Here is a 19,956-nt window from a genome sequence, read left to right as displayed (position 1 = left end):
ACCTTGACTCCTCTCACTTGCATGTAGAATTGCCAGTGCACGTACATACACATTAACATGGCACTACACGGTCCACAGAGAATTGAAGCAACTCAATTTTATTTTATTTTATTTTTTTTTTTTAGGAACAGAGTTTGCGCTGAAAAAACTCGCAGAAAATACTGACAACAACACCTCAATGAGAAAGTGTTATCATAGATAAACTGTATATGTCAGAATGTGCAGGTAAGGTTCATCTTTGTCTTAAAGGTGCAGTTTTTTCTTCTTTTTTTTCCCTCTGTGACTTGTACTTGACAGTGTAAAGACAGTCTTTTTGAGGTAGACTGCTCAGATTCAAGGGCAATCTTTTCTTTGTTTTTTTTTTTTTTTTTACAGTTTTTAATTCACAAATGCATGACATTCAAAATGAAACAACATAAGTACTACAAGTACAATATGCAGCAATGAGGTAGAAATGGTTTTAAAGGATGCACAACTATAAAACTAGGATGGGAAATACATTAGAAGCAATTCTCAACATTAATTACAGAAATACTGAAAGAAAGTGATTTTAAGTCACCGAGTCTGTATCGCTTGGAAACTTGATGTGCTTATCAAAGGCCCTGCTCAAGAGCCATCTGTGATCACAGGTCCTTTCATTTTACAGCACTCCATAATGTAATGTACCTAGTTTTCTAAATTTTTAAAGATAAAAAACATGTGAAATATATACCACACATTTTGAAATGTTTTTTTGCAAAAACACAGTCCTATTGTCAGGTTGCTATTATATTTAATTTCATGCAAATGCAACATTAGGCATAAGAAAAACACAAAGCACATTAATGGAAATTAAACCAGATGCCGTAGAGGGAGACACACAACCCTTTTTAACCACTGTTTGGCATTTAATCAAACTAAACTTTTGCTCTTTTGGATAATTTAGGATCACCAAACATTTCTATTTGTTAGATGCCAAAATATTAAAGAAGACAGCTTATTTTTCAAATAAAGTGGTTTATAAGATAATTGTGCAACTTTGCAATATCTGTAAAATATCTTTCTAGACTGAAAGATCATTCAAAGAGGAAATAAACTTTTTGCCACTCTGGGTGTGAAGTACATGAGTGGGGGAATTCCCCCTTCCTGATTTCCATTTTTTGCATGCTTGTCACACTCGCATGTTTCAGAACATCAAACCAATTTAGATATTAATCAACACAAGTAAACACAAAATGCAGTTTTTTAAATGATGAATGATGTTTATTAATAAGGGAGAAAAATATTCTAAAGCTACATGGCCATGTGTGAAATATTTTCTTCCCATAATAATAAAGAACTTCATTTAAAGACTGTCTTTTGTGTTTACTTGTGTTGTTCTTGACTGATACTTAATTTGGTTTGATGTTCTGAAACACTTCAAACATGCAAAAAAAAAAAAAAAGAAACGCAGGAAGGGGCCAAACACTTTTTCACACCCCTGTTTGTAATCTTAGGAATTAAAAGAAAAAGTTAAGAAAATATCTTTAAAACATTTATTTCTCACTCTCATTATTCTGACAGAAAATTTGTAATTATTTTTGATAACCCCATGTACCCAAAGAAAAGTTAAGTTTGATTTAATGTCAGACAGTGAAAATAGGTTGTATCTTTTTTATTCAGTGTATGTAAACTTCTGGTTTTTACTGGATGGGACCAGATCTTTTAATATCTATGATATCACCGGTGATTGATATATTTTACCACACATCTCTGATTCACCACTGAGCTCTTGAACCAGTAAGATGTGTGCTTGTTCATCCAACTCATGGTTTAATGTCCAATTTTAAATGAAATAATAACCTAACCCACTATAGTTGGAAGTTTGTATTTTCAGACATTTTCTGACTTTTGTGCCATTCATGCTTTTCAGTTTGTGCTCAAATACAAAGCTGTAAACTGTTGATTGACATAGAGAGTTATGTTTTTAATAACCGTCACAAGTTTCCGCTATTGATAGACATTGCTGAAAATTTTAGCATTTTTTTGTAAATACACAAAGGTAACACTGAGAATTCAAGAACACTGATTCATAAATTATTTTAAAAAATGTCATATAGGTTCTGGTCAATTTTCTTCTTTACATTTTCAAGCGCTGGCAAATTTTGGGATAAATTGACCTTTTTACTACTGGACTGTTCGTAATGATCACGGGTCAGTTTGTGACCACTACAAATCTTATTTAGGTAATGCTGTTTAAAAGCTACAACGTTAAGCTGTTTTAAACAAAACCAATTAGAAATATTTGCATTCATACTACAGTACTGTAGAGTTACCATATGGATATAATCTGTGTGGCCTATTGCAAGAAAAAGTGAACATATAAATTCAATAAGTAATATTTACCAACAGGGGGTTTCAAAGAGTTATTGTAGTTTAATCTAGAGTTGCATTCCATCAGGTTTAATAAGAGTCAACCTGCTCAAATGGTGATGATTGTGAATAGAACATAAAACATCTTCAGATAAAACATAATTGAATTTTAATTCTATGCAAGATTCAGGTGTATTCAGTGTTATGATGATTTATCTTCATAGTTCATGAAAACACAAAGATGCAATCACAAATAAATCATCACCATGGTTTAGTGCATGGGTACAGAATATAGTAGTATTTTTAGTGGTACAAAATGGGATGAAATGGCAATGAGGGTGCAAGCTGATGAGGAGGCAAACAGAAGAAAATAAAGGATTTTACTTTCATTCCAGCTTAAAAATAAAACAATAAGTGATAAACTAATGTTCATCATCTAACTGGAACCATTGCCATCTGAATGTTTCAGGATGACTATGTGTCTACATGATTTCTGAAACAATTTTAACATGTGACTCTTCATGACACAAATCAAGAGAGTATTTATTTGTGAAAATTTTGCAATGTGATTCTTAGCTAAAAAAATGCGACTCAGCAGTAATCAGGACTCAAATACATGACCCACACCCTCAAAGAAGCATTCAATTCACACACATTTGTCTCTTCATATACAGACTTATAATAATCATTTTACAAATGACTAAAAGTTGTGCAGTTTTAAAGATAATGCAGCAAAGATATTGTAACTGGGAGTACAGATAAAGCATTCAACATAATGTAAAAGTAAAGTCAAGTATCACTCTGGACTAAGGAATAACTTTCTCAAACTGTGCTATTGTCGTGGAAATTCTTTAAAAGTCCGGACCTTGAGAAGTTATTGGTTCCAGCCATGTTTCAATGAGAAAATGCTTCATATTTGATAGAAAATTGAAATACGGTAAAACATCAAGAAATATTGTATTAAGATACGTTCTTACAAGAAAAAAAGTCTGTCAGTGTCTCTGCAGTTTCTATACAAATACCCAGACAGTGCTCTCTTCTTCTCCTCTGGCATGTTTCAGTGTGAGTGTTTTGCTCACATTATAATACATTCAATGCTTTTACTTGCCAATTAAGCTTTCAGACTGACTCATATATTGTTGGAAATGTACTATGGAAATTTAGCCATTATTGGCAGCAAACAGTTTAATAATACAGCAACAGTTTGAAATATGGGAGAAAAAATAAGTGGTATTTTGTACTAAAACTATGTGAGATTAGAATATAAGGAATGCGACTAAATTAATGAATTTGAGATAAAGAAAAGTGTATAATCACTTGTGTAAACTTCTTATTGAAAGACTTTAAGACAGAAAGTATGAACACAGAATCGCTAGGGTTTCTGTAACATCTCCTTCTGACTTTGCAGGTTCAGGGTTCAATGTGCAGCAACAACGCCAGGCACTGAAAATAAGATAAAACCAAATTGTCCTAAGGCAAAGTGTGTCACTAAAAAAACAACCTATCAAAATGTAAAGCATATAGATTTTACACAAAAAATACTTTTAGTGTTTAGCTGGGTATCATCATGAAACAAGATGGGCAAGTTGTGACATTTTGATGTCACTGTGAATTTGTCTTTCAGAGATAAACATAACAAGGTACAAAGCAACTTACACTGTACATAATCCTTGCGTTTCCATGAACGATAAAACGGCAACAGGAGGGGGAAACATAGCTTGGATCAGCTGTCTTGCGCAACCTCGAGATGTTTGTCTGCACTTTTAAATTTCTCTCGGCACAAGCTGAACACTTTAATCTCAAAGCTGGGATTTAAATAACGGGATCATTGTATCTGTTGTAAATGAAGGTTTCTGACTTGCAGCCGGCAGGAAATAAGAAAAAAAATAATTCAAAAATGTATTAGCTCAAGGCTACAATTTCACCCACACAATGGGGCTGTTATTTTCAAAGGCAAACCCGTAATTGCAGTACCAAATTCTATTTAAAAAATAAATAAAAGCTGAGAATCCTAAACAAATAGATTTTTAAGGTTTGCAAATAAACCATAATTATCCCCTCATACATTCACTGCAGGAACCTCCTGGTCTTGAGATTCTTGCGCTATCAAAAAACCTTTTGTATTTTAATGATGCAATTTTAAGTGTGAGGCAAATGTTTATCTCATGTAGTGTTTTAATACAAGCTTGAGTAGTACATATTACTAACACATTCCTGAGTTTTCAAATAGAAAACAGAAAATATGGTAAAATCTTTCTGTGTGAATTACTCTTAGTAAATACCTGTAGAAATATTTTTAGGAATGTCACAACTAACAACCTTCAAACTTGAAGATGTGCAAAAAGCCTTAAAATAAATACATCTTGTTATGTAATTGCATAATCAGACATTGCAAAATGTAGAAAAATCCAATTGTTAATTTGAGTAAATTTATTTCGTCAGTCACTTTTTAAGAAATTTTTGTTTTTAATAAAGTCCCAACCCTTATAGTGAGTGGGATCCCTAATAATTACTTAAATATAAGCAGCTGTTGTAATCAAAGTGTTTAGGAATCTTTAATTAGAAATGAATGAGTTTCATTTTTTATGGGATATTAATAGGGTGTAATAAAGGGGCCCATTCTTCTAATCCAATCCTCAAAATGTGAAAGACAAGTTAAGAGTTCAGAAATAAAAACATGGCTACAATAAAAAGCTATAGATCTAATCGTGCCTACATATACCTCCCGACCATTGACGAAACAAATCCAGATCTTTGACAAACAAACCTGGGTGAAGACGCAAGGGAACCCATGTGCTACCGGGACTTTAAACTGACAGTGCAAGCTGAGACCCGGTGAAACAAAAACTGAGCAACAAACTCTTAGGTAGACCTGGCGTAAAGTAAAGGATGAATATGTGGGGAAGCACCACAAGCCAACTGTGGCGTTTGGAGAGCCTGCGATGCTTTGGATCCATGTTAGGGGTAACTTAGTTAAATACTAAACACCTTAAATGAACATTTGATTGACTCTGCCAGATTTTTCACAGTACTACAGAGAAGAGTGGCCCAGGACAATGGAACAGCAGGAATCATAGTGCTCTCCTGTTGGCAAATTTGGCTTAAAAAGTAATATAAGATATAAGAAAGGGCATCAAGAGCAGTGGTGTTTTAACACTATTATTTCTTATCATTAAATAAATGTACTCAAAATATTGTATGGGATCTGCAAAAATATTTCATTGTCATTTCAACCTCCTGCAATAAAAAAAAAAATATTAATTTTAAAGCTTTTAACACATCTTTATCACAAATGCTAAAGGTTCTAGAGGCCATTCATTTAAACTGAAATCACATTTAACAATTTATCCTCAAACCTACCAAGGAAAGGCTACTGAAACCAAATTTAAGTCTTTAATGCAAATAAAATTTTAAAGATATGTGCATGTCCATTTTGATATTAAATAAATTACATGCACACATAAAACCTGTGCAAGGTAATGATACTCAGGGAAAATTCCGCCAATCAATTTAACTCAGCTGATATTAACCACAACAGTTCACGGAGAGCACAAAACAGACAAAGCTGAACAACACTTTTGCAGTAAAAAACAAAGGTTTGTTTCACATTGTAAAGCTCTTTTATATAAGCACACCACCAATGAAGATTGTGAGGCAAAAGGAAACTTAAACAGCACCATCTCAGGCACTTGATAGCAACAAAATCTCAAAATCAGCATTATATCTATATATATTTGTATATTTATATACAAAAAAGTGGGACATCCTTTTAAATTTACTTTAATAAGCACATAACACTGTGTGATGTCCAGATTGCTTCCATAACTCTAGATAAAATGCTGATATCACCACTGTTTTCTTATTGTTTAAAGAGAACCAAACACTGCTTTTACTTAGCATATTTTAAGGAAACTGTGTTTGATTGGCTCCATTCACTGACTACAGCCAAACATTTTATTCCACTCAGTGTACACATCAAGCTCTTTTTGTGATATGCTAGGCTGGAATTTGCAAAATACATTTTCAAAGTCTTGGTACGTGACTGGTCTCATCTGACTGGGATGGATGCTGGGAAGGTCAGCCCCAGGAATGCCATGGAGAGAGCCAACAACAGCCTCTTGACACAGCTGGACTACATCCAGTCCAGAAAAACCCTCTGTCCTCTGAACCAATAATGAAATTTCTTTGTCACTGAGACAATAGTTGTGCTGCGAGAGAAGTTGGCTGATTATCTGATGGCGTGCGGTTCCATCAGGCAATGGGATGAGCAAACGCTTAGTAAAGTACCTCCGTAAGGTCTCGGGTATCTCTTCTGGCTTACTGGTGGAGCAGACCACAAGAACATGGTCCTCTGCAGAGGTCAGAATACCATCGAGCTGGATGAGGAGCTCAGCCTTGAGGTAATTTACAGGGCTCTCCTCGGTAAGCTGGCCAGACAACAGCAGATCCACATCGCTGATTAGGACTACTGCTGGTTGGCGACAGCGTGCTACAAGGAAAGAAGCTTGGATAATCTTGCCTCCTTCTCCAAGCCACTTGGTCACCAGTGCTGAACCACTCAGCCGCAAAAAAGCGGCCCCCAGCTGGCTGGCCATGCAGCGCGCCAGTAGCGATTTACCAGTTCCCTGAGGTCCAAACAATAGCAGACTCCGAGGTAATGTGGAAAGTCCGCTAAACATGTCAGGTCTCAAAATAGGCCACAGTATCTCCTCTTTAATAGTTGATTTGGCCATATCCAGACCTGCAATGTCAGTCCAGTCTACCGGAGAGCCCTGTTGGAGGATTTCCGTGTTGACCATTTCCACCAGGTTGGAATCACTGTTCTTTAATTGTTCCTCTGCAGCATGGATGGACGAGGTAGCCGTTCCTAAATCAGGCCCTGGAAGGGAGTGGGAGAGGTGCTGTCTGTGCTCATCAGTTTGCTCGCTCATGATTGGAGACCCAAACTTGCTGTAGGGCTCGCCAGTTCTTAGGTCTCCTGCAGAGTTTTTGGTTGATCCGTAAGATGGAGGAGTTAGCGCTCTGCCAGAGTGCACATTAAATTTTCTTTGTTGATCAGAGGCCAGTTGCTGTTTGGTTGGCTTAAAAGCTAAAGATGATGGCTCTGTGTTTCTTTCAAAGCCAGTGCCCCTGTTTGAGTCTGAGACACTGCTGTCTGCTACTCTGTACATAGGGCTCTGTGAGGAGCGTTGTTGGTTGTAGTTGAAATTACCATAGCTAGAGTCCACATCTCCATGTCCGCTCATGTAAAAAGCTTTTCGTTTTAATGAGTTGGACGAGCTGCCATTCAAAGGTGTAGGTGTGATTGGTGTGTGATTATGAGACTGGTAGGTGTATCCAGGCAAAGTGGAGGGAGGTATTGGAGTGGGAGCTGCAATGCCAGATGGTAGATAAGCAGAAGGTGGTGGTGGTGCTCCCCCAGGGCTATAACTAGGACCCACAGCAGTCTGTGAAGCATACCCTGTTGGAGGATAACTGTAGTTGGGAAGGTTGGGAGACCCAGCATTGTAGCTTGGCACTAAAGCAGGTGGAGGTGGTGGGGGTTGTAGAAGGCCGGCACTCTGGAGAGGAGAGGGGTGAGGGGAAGGGAGGGCGGGGGTGCTCTGGCTGCTATAGCTGGAATGCAGGTAAGAGCCATTGTAACTGGCAGTATATTCCTGAGAGGGGAGGCCCGAGTGAAGAGTGGTGGCTGGATGACTCCCACAGTTACTACTTGAGTAGCCAGGCTCAGACAAGCTGCTTGCCACCCCTGGGGAGCTTCCTATGCTCGCAGACAGGTCTGTAGGGGGGAGGGCAGCTGTCATTCCAGCTTTGCTCACAGATATAACATCTGGAGCACAGTTCATTGGGTAAATCCCCTCCTGCCAGGACTCATTCTCCGACTTTCGTCCATTCACGAGTCCACTGGAGCTATCGGAGTAGGCACACAGCAGGGCTCTTTCATTTGGGCCCTCTAGGATCCCAGAGTACTTCTCTGCATATTTCTTGAGCAGATTGGAGGCAGTCAGTGCAGAGATGTCATCGTTTGCCCACGCATACTGGTATGTTCGCTGTAAGTGCCCCCGATAGGCCTCCACTTTGTGTGCTGGGGAGCGGGTAGTGGATGAGATGTCAAAGTGTTGTTCTGCCCATTGTGTGTGCTCCGGGGTCCACTGCATCTTTAGACCTAGACAGTATGCATAAGGAAGAAATATGTCAAAGTAAGCATTATTTTTTTCACAATGGGCATGAGTGGGTATGAGATTCTCACAGTATGATAACTTTGAGCAGAAATACCACAATTTATAATATTTTGGTATTTAAGCAAAACTATAAAATGGAAATCTAGAGATCATCTAATTAACATGAAACAGAAAAAAATATCTCTTATACCAACTGATGCATGTATCTATATTTAACAATTGTTACTTTGATTTTGATGAATTTACCTAATACAGCCCTGGGAAAAATTACAGGCTGCTGTTAATTTTTTTTTTTTTTCTGAAACCAGGATTTCTAACTGTATGCTGGCCTTTCCTTTCCAGTGTATGGTTAACTATGCCAAGTGCTGATGTCTGAATCTTTCCAATTATTGTGTTGTTGGAAGATGCAGAGTATTAATACTCCCAGCAGGAGTAATCTTGAATTTGGTAAAAATAAATAACTGACTTGTAATGCAAGTAAAGGTTTTTCAATTGATTATGAAGAGTATGAATAATTCTCAATGTGTCATTTTCAAAATAAATGGCTAATTATATAGAAAACAATACACATTTGACATAGTTTTATTATCTTTTGAGAAATGTATATTTCATACCCTAACCAAAACATGCTGCTTGGTTGTATGAGTATAATTAAAAATTGAAATGTGTATTGATAATATTGGTCTCATTTGTTTTGTATTGTACTTAATGAACAATTTTATTAAACTGTTTTATATTTAAAAGGAAAAAAAAACAGTAGGTTGATAATTAGTAGCCTATGTGCAGTAGAATTGTTCTTATAGTTTGTAGTTGCTTTTAGCATGCCAGCCATAGTTTTTGCTTTTTGAGATGAACAATTATTGCAAACAGCCAAACTAGTTGTTTTAGGTAAGCAAGGGAAAATTGTAGCCTTCTTTACACAACTTGACCCGCAATACACAGCAACATGTTTAGGAGGGTAGAGCGTGGTTCTACTCCCAAGCCTATTTAACAATAAGAAAATAATAATAAAAAAAAGAAATATATTTTATTTTTCCCAAGTTGTGGAGATTAAAACACTAAGAGCTGCTGGAGTGCATTAATTTTAAATCTACAGACAAACATACAAAACTAACTGGATGGTCAGCATAAGGATATTGGAGCCAACACCTGGTTACCATGGAATAATCTATCCAATGCAGAGCAGAATGACACAGACATTGCAGGTCAGTCTATAATCCAACTCTCATCTGAGGCATTCTGAGACAGTTTCAAATCTGCTTGGAGGAGAGCAGCAAAGCAATCTTCCTTGGCAGCGCTCTGTTGCTTTCATCACACAAAGCCCTCAGCCCAGCATGAATTACATCCACATCGAGTCTGCCTACTGCTTCCCACCCGACAGAGTGGAGAGGGAAAAAAAACAAGCTTCACTTGTCTTTTTCTCCGCAGCTTCACTCAGCCTCTATATGAGGCCTAAAAGGGATTGAATGAGAGAAGTAATGAAGTTAAATCCTTAAGTCGATCTGCAAATAATAATAAAAAATTCATTCTAGCTGTGCTTCTTTATTCTGGGATGATGGGGAAAGATTCTCTCAGAACATAGTTTGTGGGAGATTAATTCTCAAAACAATTTGAAATAGTGAACGGAGTCTTGTGCATTTTTCATCAGCATTAAGCTGAGTGAGATACGCAGACACATGAGAGAGAATGATCCAAACATGTCCCTCTCTTTGTTCTGTTGACACCATGACGCTATACTTTATACTTCAGCGGGTTAAGCAGATATCAGAGGATTCAAACTGAAAAAACAGCTAGTGTCCAGAGGCAGATTACAAACGCATGGTTTGTCTGTGAATTCCCTTCTGATTTCCTCCCAGCCATTTGCCAACCAGCCACACTAGACACCAGCAGCTAATTAACAGGATGATGCTGCACTAATTGTGTTAATTTACAAGGTTTTTAGTCAAAGAGATCTGTGCTGTGGCTCACATGGTTGTCAACCATCCAAGCTAATGACTGAAGGGAAATAAGCCTGAGGCAATAAGCTTGTGGGGAAAAATAAGGTGATCAAATTACAAAAAAAAAAAAAAAAAATCCTAATGGATTGCAACTGAATGGAATTATTAAGAAAATATCATAATCGGTAAAACAAAAAGATTCATATTATAAATGCATTTGTAACAAATTTATGCATTTTTATTAAACATAAACTAACAGTTGGATATGCACCAATTAGGATTTCATCCATCCATCCATCCATTTTCTGTACACCCTTGTCTCTTAGAGGGGCCAGGAGGGGTCCAATTAGGATTTCCTGGCAGATATTGATTTCTAGTTTTCTTGGAGAGATAATCGGCTGATTCCAATTTTGATGGATTCTTATTTTTTATTCTGAAGAACATAACACACAAAAGAGAGAAAAAAAATGAATGCACAAAATAATGCTTATTGCTATATACCAGTTACCTTGTTAAGATTTTTCTTGGAAAAAAGAGAAGTTTTCACTTTTGGCTGATCTAAACAACCCAAAAAAAGTTTTTTATTGTTAGAGCCAATCCCGAATAAAACAAGCAAAGTTAAGTGTCTGGTTGATTGATTGGTGAAACTCTACTTCTCCTTTTAATTAGTATCTTTTAGAAATATTTATTTTAAATTGAACTATGTCTAAGGTAAATCTGATTAATTTAATATTAGTTTTTTTCTTATAAAATAATAATAAAAAAAACAACAAAAAAAACAATCTTCCAATTAATGCAGAATTGAGGAAACAGCAATGAGTGCTGTATTGTCTGCCAAGAATCTAAAGCGGTGGTGACACTGCAGCGAGAGTAGCGGGATAATGGATTTTGTAAAAATCATTCAGTTGAGTTCCTTAACACTCGAGGCCCATTTTGTCAATAGCAAAATTGCACACAGCTCACACCGAGAGAGATTCTTCTATTACTGCAAATCCTCTCTGAACAATTTGCCACTTTGGACAAATCAAAGAGGAGCTACTCACAAAGTGTACTTGAGCTCACTGAACATCAGGTGTTTTATATAAAACGGAGAAAATCCAAGACAGTCAAAATAGAGCTTGCAGCTGAAAACAGATTTGCACTTTGTCAGCTTAAAAAAGATACTAATCAAAGTAACCCACTTAATGCAAAATATTACTGACATTTTGTAAATACTGCACGCACTCGTAGTGCACACATTTTATTTCTTTGCAGTATTACACATTGAGGAAAAATTTATTCTCAAATAAGATATGCTGCATGGAAAGCACAAACTGTATATTACCTTATACATATTTTCCATCAAACCAGATGATATAAACTCTAAAAGAATTTTCCCACAAAAAATTACACATAAATACTCCATATGCTGAAAAGTATACCGACACACACAACAATCTGGTGCTTTGGATACTAGAGTAAAATGTTGCCCTTCATTCTACCTGTGCCTCAAAAGGAGGGAAAAGCATCTACATTTTTCTTTGTTGTTCTCAAATAGTATAATTAGAGACCGTTCAACAAGAGGAATGTTCTCAATGCCTTAGGACACGAGCTCAAGTTCCACTGATCTGCCAAAAAAAGGGTCTTTGTTTTTCTGTTTTGAATTAGTCAATTCTTGGGTGTATTTAAATTCTGAGAAGCCTATCTTGCAAAAGTTGTTTTTTTTTCCAATTTTGGTAATGTTTTGTAGGTGCCAAAGTCAAATAAACTGTCTTCTACTTTATGTGAAATCTAATTAAGAACCACACATTTCTGAAAGGCATACAGACTTCTCATTACTGGTATGAGCTGGTATGAGATTCTCATTCTATGATAACACTGAGTAAGATTGAACACAACTTCAGGGAATCTCAGTATATGTACAAATACTTTTAACTGAAATGTGTTAAAAGACTTCATTTTAATTATAAGGAAAACAAACAATTATTCCTGCTTCTTCTAAAATATTGACACATTGATTATTACAGTTCTGATACCTATTTATACGAGTTATTCACTATTTTTATTTTATACATATGCTTAAAGAAGTGTAAAGAATAAAAAAAATGTAAACCTGGCTATTACATGGAATATTTCCACTCTTCATTTTATAATGAAACACTGTAAGTCTACCAAACTGATATAAACCAGTTAATTAGTAGGACTATCTGCTCTGGTAGTTGACCATCCAGTCAGCTGCTCAACACAAAGGTTGTTTGTAGAAGGCTTGCATAAGTTTTATAGGTGCCAAAGTAGTTGGTGATGCTTGCTGTATAGTGCTGCAGAAAATGTCTAGAGGGTAGAAATACTGATAAATTCAATATGAGGATGTGCTGACATGGAAAAAAGTTGTTTTACTGACAAAACAGTAATTGTAGCCTGATACAGATAGAACTTTCCTGATAAACTATGTTTGGTTTGGAAGGAATGAATTTATTAATTTATTCCATTGTGTAAATAACCGACTAACTGAGATCCACAATAACCCAAAGCAATATGATATTTAAACTCTATCTTAAATTATTTACTTATTTATTGGAAGGGTTATCATCATGGCAACATTTGCCATCATTGTCACATACTGAATGTTTCCTAATATTTTGAACTTCTCCCTCCACATTTTTAAAACTATAATTTAAAAATATTTTCCAGTGGGGTAATTTGCAACTGGAAATATTTATAAAGTGATGAACTTGCTTTTTTGTAAGAAATGGATTAGAGAAAATTCGGAACTCTCCACCACTCTTCCTGATATCTCAATAAAAAGACTAAACTGTAGGAGGAGAATGACAGAAAATTTTAGGAGATTTGAAAATAATGATTGTACACTTTAATATCTCATCGTTATACTCATCTCTATGACCAAAGTGTTATGTATTAATTACCGCACTTAAATGTCCCCCTCCTCAACAAAAAGAAAAGCAAGCATTGTTGGAAGGCATCTGGCAAGTGGTAATGGTGTCATTTGGTGCCGTGCTGTTTAATTTCTGGTTGAGTGATCGTTGTCGATGAAACAGGGACGCTGACCTTTTTGGTAACTATTAATTTGGTAAGCCCTATAGGCCGTTTTTAAGCAAACAAGGCTGGGGCCTCCACTCTGTCCATCCAATTTCCTAGTGCGTAAATTGGCCCACCGCTTGCACAATTCTCTATTCATTACAGTGCTGCTGAAAGGAAGCACAGAGGTGGCAGAGTGGTTTTCTTTTCCCCTTTCTGTGCATGTGTGCACAGCTTGTGTGTACGAGCAATCGGGTGAGGAAGAGAGAAGCAGAATGGAAACGAAATGCCTTCCAGGAGGTTCCCAAGCATAAAGAGCTGGACCTTCCTTTCGTTCTGTTGCTCGGGAGGGGGTGGAGGGGAGAGTAGAGTGGGTGGGTTGAGGATCGTGGTGGGGGAAGTAAAAGCTGTCGTAATTGAAACGCAGCCTAATCAGACTCATTACCATTTTTACCAATTTGCACCACCAAAGATGCTTATTAGGTAACTGTGTTTAATAAGCTGCTCTTTAGAAAACTCACTGTAATGAGCTCTTTAAAGTCAGACTTGAGCGTGATTACACACTGAAAGTGTTTTTGCAAAGCTGAAGCAGACTGGTGCACTAAACCATGTAGGATGTCATAATTAAGCAACACAATCTCAATGCTTCACACCAACAATAGTCGATGCTAAAAATTATTCATCGTTACTGATCATTACAATTCAAGGATTTTTATCACTGGATATAAACTTAATTATGGAGATGTTTACTTTTATTCTGCATAGACAGAGCTTTTTACTTGACAAGCACACAAATATAGCTGACAGCCAGCAATTATGTTTATAAATAAAAACACTCTCATGCTTACATTCACATTCACTAGAGATAGTCAGAGTAGTGATGGGACGAAACACTAATGCAATGTGAAATGGTAATCGGCACAGCTACGGACAGTCATTCATCTTACATATCAAGTTAAGACAATTTAAACTCAATTTAGGTCTCCGTGTGGCAGTAATTCTCTTCTTTGGATAGCAGGGTGCCATTTAACCCCTCATTTAGAAAAGACACGTCTTCCTCTGTTACTGTCTTTTCTAGGGCTACTGTCCACACATTTCACAGCTTGGCCACCCATGGCAGCAAATTACTGCTGCCATGGGTTCTTTAGACTTTACACTCCACTGATCCAAGCAGATGATATTCTCATCAAAGGTGGAAAATGACTGTAAAAGAATGCTTTTTGGGATTCTAGGTACTAAGTTGAGCAAACATCTTTCAGTGACGAGAGCTTTTGTTTGCAATCACAATGACAAACGCAGAAATCTGTAGCAACAGAGTCACACTAGCTATAGCTAGTAATTAAAATCAGCTGTTCTAAAGGAATTTAAAAAAACTTGAGTGATTTTCAGTGAAAATCAAAAATGTGTTTTAAAATGACTAATGGATTGAAAATTCCTGTAATTAATAGTTAATGATTATTAAAATTTGATAAAGCATTATTAATTTATTGAATGATCTAGAGTCAAATACTATATTTTTGTATATATTTCTAGGGGATTTAATGACGAGATCAACCTGGATGTAAATGTAGGATATTCTAATGTCTTGAACTTTTACAATATATTTATTTTATCTGATTTAGGTAAAAGTGATTTAAGATATTAATCCCTTATGCAATCTGGTTTAAAATTAGAACCAGATTGTTTAAAGTTAATTTGAAGAATGAATACAAAGTACACATTTTTAAGATTTTATAAATGACACATTTATAATGGCATTTATGAGTATTTTACAGCGATGAAACCACTCACTCCCAAAAACATTTTAGCATTTTAAATAGTCTATTTTTCAGATGGACTTGTATTTAAGGTATTTCTAGTGCTGCTCCTTAGAATTTAATATTTATTGCATAAAAGACTAATCTGATAGATGTTCTTAGATAGAAAACATTTTAACCAGTTTGAATAATAAAATCAACTAGACTGCATTGTTTGATAATTATGATATATTTTGAATGGATGTTATGTACTTGGAATATATTTGAAGGATCCCGCTTGAACTGACCTTTTCTTTTGAAAAGTATCTTTAGATGATAAGTTCTATAACTTGGTATTACAAAAATAAACTGAGTTTAATTGAAATAAGCCATCTGCAATATATGGAAAAACCTTTAGTTAAAAAGAAGATTTAAAAAGATGAATGACAGCTGGCACCAATGCAGGCCATGAGGTCAATGTCTAAGCGTGGAAACAAGCATCAAATTCCTTTTTTTTTTTTTTTTTTTTTTTTTTTACTTAGGCACAATCTAAATTATTGCCCACATCTGTTTGTAGACATTTGAATTAATAAAAGATGAAAACCTTCATTTTTTTAATAGTCTGCTGTATAGATGACAAAAATAAAACAAACAAAAAAAACTTGTCATTTTCCTCAGCGAGATTTCTGTTTACTCTGTAGGACAGCCTGCCGTAGTGACTTGCACAATGGACTATGTCACTGCTGGCTGCACCCATGAAAGCAAACAGATGCATAAGATGATTATGTTAGATACATAATCACAAAGTCAACAGATTCTTCCACTTGTTATAGGGCAAAATGTAGAATGATCAGTATGGTAGAATTAAACCCCTTCCAGACTCACCAGTCCTGTTTAAAGTTTAACATCACATCAAAAGTTGTAATTTAAAGTATCTAAAATCAATCTAGCTTGGATCACAATTTGGACAAAGTCTTGGTTCTTAAAATAAACTAGCTCTATGAGAAGCAAACTCACTTTTTCCTCTCTACACAAATCTACATATTCCTAAGCCAAGACAATTAAATTTATACACCGTATAGTCTGAAGATTTATTACTGAATTCACAGCCTCATTACTTATAATCATAATATATAATCATTACTTAAAATGATTCCTAAAGCTTTATAAAAACATTAATTTAACTTCAAACACATTTTATACCTTGCTTTTATCAATTCAATTAACCAACAGCAACCATATTGATGTAGCAGGAGTTATGTGAAGTTGAAGTTAGTGAGTGCTCCCCCATAAGTTCACCAATAATGTTAATAACCAGAGAAAGGTACACTAGGAATCTCTTCTTTTAGCAAGGGTTTATTATTTACTAACTCACTTGACTAAGTCAATAAATAGTAGGAAACATATCTGTATGCAAAGAGCCAAATCATTGCACCAAACTCATAAGAGGATGGGTTCTGCAGGTTGTAGATTCATTCCAGTCATATTTCTTCAGGTACACAAAGGCCTTGTATTTCAGATAGCTTCATTTAATTAAAGTGGTCATCTTATGGGTTTAACAGATTTTTTATGTTCTAAGTGTGATAGGCCTGTGCTTGTATTCACACAATATATTTCATTTTATTTTCTTGGTACAGCTCAAAGCTTGGATCTACAGTGTTCAGTCCAGCCAAATAAGAGGGGACAATTAGCTTTTTGTCAATTTCCTACTTTGGGGGGAGGAGGAAATAGATTTAAGTAATTTCTCACCAGAAATGAGAGCAATTATTTTGTTCTTGTCATACCTCTGTGATAAATTGTCCATATGTGTATGAACAATCTAAAAAACAGTATTTTCTCAAAAATCATCTTATTTAATTCTTTTTAGTGATTTCACTTTTTTCTGTTATGTACTTGCTGCTACCCTGTGAATAATAGCTTTACTGTTGTTAATGTATTGTCAGACACACTTTATGGTCAAAAAGTCCTGGGCTGCACAATGTGAATAACACAGAAACCTGCCAAGCTCTCATTTTAACAGTTATTGTAACATTGGTACCAAGTTACATCTGTTTCAGTTTAAAGCTCTTTACTATTTCAGTCTACAACAAGGTAGTCATTTTTAGAAAATTATGTCATTATAAGAAAAAAATTTAAAAAACCTAAATTTTTTAACCAACCACAATTTTGTTTTTGACTGCATACTGTTGCTCTGTGATGCACTATTGTCCTGTTCAGGTTGTTCCTAGCAAGAGATAGGCACAAGTTTGCCTGTGACTCTTCAACAATGGACAGGCAAAAACATGTATTGATGGATTATATTTTAGTTCAAATGTTATCATTTGTTTGAATGAAGTTGTTGAATCAGAATATTCAGCCAGATTACATAAACCTGCAAAGCCTTTTTCCCCACTCGTGGACCAGAAACTAAAACTTTCCGAAGCCAATTCTTAGCAACGCCTATTTTTCTTGCCTATTTTCTTGTGCTTGGCTTACAAAATGGTATTAAACCACATGCCTTTACCTAGAATTTAAGCTTTGAAACCTTTTGCTAGCACAAAATGCTTGGAGCAAAAGAAAAGCCTTTTCCTTATAAAAGGATAAAAGTTTTGTTTTTTCTGTACAGAATTATCTAGAACAGCCCTAAATTATGGTGAACACTGCGCTATGAGTCAATCATATCAAAACACGGGGAATTGTGCTAACATTGGCCTCATGCAAAAGTAAACTGCGCAACAAGAAAACATTGTTAGCAGAAGCAAGATGTGAGTTGATTTAAGATTGTAGGTGTCAAATCAGTTATATGTTTAGAAAGAAATGATACAGCAAAACACATTTTAGGTGAAGAGTTGTCAGAACATTATAATAACTCTAAACCAAGTTATTTGTTGGAGAATACTAAAGGGGCACTATTATGTAATATCAACTTTTTTGAGCTTTACATCATGTCACAATGTTATTCTGTCATCAAAAAATATACCTGGAGGGTTGCCTCAATTTTTTCATGCATGTTTGAGAAATACTTTAATCTCCTGTGGTAACCACTCAGCTGTGCAAAACGCCGGGGTGCACCTAGCACCACTTTCAAGATGCAGCTCCTCCTCTGAGCTGCAGTTTCCAAGCTATCGTACTTCTGCCTCACAAACCACACCCTCCCCGCGACTCCCCCACTCACAGCTCCTACAGATTAGCCTGTTGCAATTAGCAAGCACCTGGTGGAACTGTGCATCACCTGACCACACTGCATGAGCTACTTCTCAGTAACTCAGGTGAAAAACATTTTAAATGAGGACCGTTGTTGTGATAATTTCCTGAAGGTAAAGTTTCAGAAAGAGCAGGAGTTTTTAAGGAGACAAATACCCAATTTCAAGGTGTTAAATTACAAAGTCAAATTTCTTTTAAGTCATATTTGATAAATATAGCATTTTTATAACAACTGAAGTTAACATAGTTACTTGATTGTGCAATGAAATGGCACTGTGCCTGGAAAATACATAATACTGTCCCTTCTGTATCTTAAAGAGGCTCTGGGATTTGGATAAAACGTCCTATAGCAACTGCTTAAATCTTCATAATTAGCATTGTTTATCTTGTTATGATTCCAGAAACTGAATTTTGCATTTGACAATTCTAAATCATTCCTGCTACTGTATCATTTATATTAAATGTTTTCTGTTTTAATTGAGAGGTGACTAACAGAAATGTTTGTTTTTTTCTTCTTACAATGTGTGTGTGGTTTTGAGTCTAAGGACATTAGACCTCTAAAATCTTTGCAGCGCCATTTCTCAAGGCTGCCTGTCACATAATTTCTCCTCTGAAAATACCTTGTCAAATCTTATGGGATGTGTTTCATTTATAGTAATAAGACATTCAATAAAACAAGCTGATATTTTACTGCTGTTTACTTACGTTAATGAAGACAAAAACATTGAAAAAGATAATGTATTTTTTATATAATCTGTACATAAAACTGCTTCATTAATTTGGAAAACAAATTTTGCAACTACAAAGCTGCTAAAATCTTGAATCTTCAAGCTTAGAAACCATTTAAAAAGACACTAGCCAACTGTTCCCAGTGATCTTATATCACCAGGTCAAATACTGTAAAATGAAATGCATTAAATGTATAAACTCCATAATTTGGTTTTCTGAACACATTAACCATTAGCTTGTATTTTGATGGCGTTGAACTGAATAAAAATCAGAAAAGATTTTAAATGATAATAATAAAATAAACATTTGTTTTGATATTTTTATATTTCATATTTTTCAATATAAATTTAAAAACTTGAATATTTACAAAAAATCATTTTATTTGTTTCTAGAATACGTTCAAAAAAACAAAACATAATACATTTCAAATAGTAGTGTAATGGTGTTATCAATAAATTTGACATTAAAATTATTATTTTTCTAAGAAGGGTCCCTGAATAAATTCAGAGTTAAATTTTTGATACTCCATTTTATGTCACATTGATTTTTTTTTAAACAAATCTGCAATAAACTCCACTGGCTTTCCAAGAGCTCTGTTTCTCATTTTCCCCACTAATTCAGTAAATTGTGAGGTTGAGCCGTCATTTCTTTTTCTCAGCTTAGCTCATTAAACTATGACTCTTCAGGCCAAAAGGCCCCAAAGGCAACATCTTCCATTACTGCTCTAAGTTCAGCAAAATCTACACACATACTGAAAGAATGGACCCAGCACAGTCCAGTGGAACGTAAACACTGGTTTAATCCAAGTCAACTCCTGGAGACAGCCTTCAAAGTGTTATTGCA

General features: G+C 35.5%; 1 protein-coding gene across 2 annotated transcripts in view; it reads right to left on the bottom strand.

Moving 5' to 3' along the window:
- Positions 1-1,482: 1,482 nt before the first annotated feature.
- The window catches only part of fign (fidgetin), a 38,307-nt gene continuing 19,833 nt past the window's right edge, over positions 1,483-19,956 (bottom strand). For both annotated transcript variants that reach the window (XM_032568824.1, XM_032568825.1), the window contains one exon: positions 1,483-8,497. In XM_032568824.1, coding sequence (XP_032424715.1) covers positions 6,264-8,497 — 2,234 coding nt within the window. In that variant the 3' untranslated portion in view covers positions 1,483-6,263. The remainder of the gene's footprint in view (positions 8,498-19,956) is intronic.

The sequence above is a fragment of the Xiphophorus hellerii genome, chromosome 7, assembly GCF_003331165.1.
Source record: "Xiphophorus hellerii strain 12219 chromosome 7, Xiphophorus_hellerii-4.1, whole genome shotgun sequence".
NCBI lineage: Eukaryota > Metazoa > Chordata > Actinopteri > Cyprinodontiformes > Poeciliidae > Xiphophorus > Xiphophorus hellerii.
This window is presented reverse-complemented; position numbering and strand designations above follow the sequence as displayed.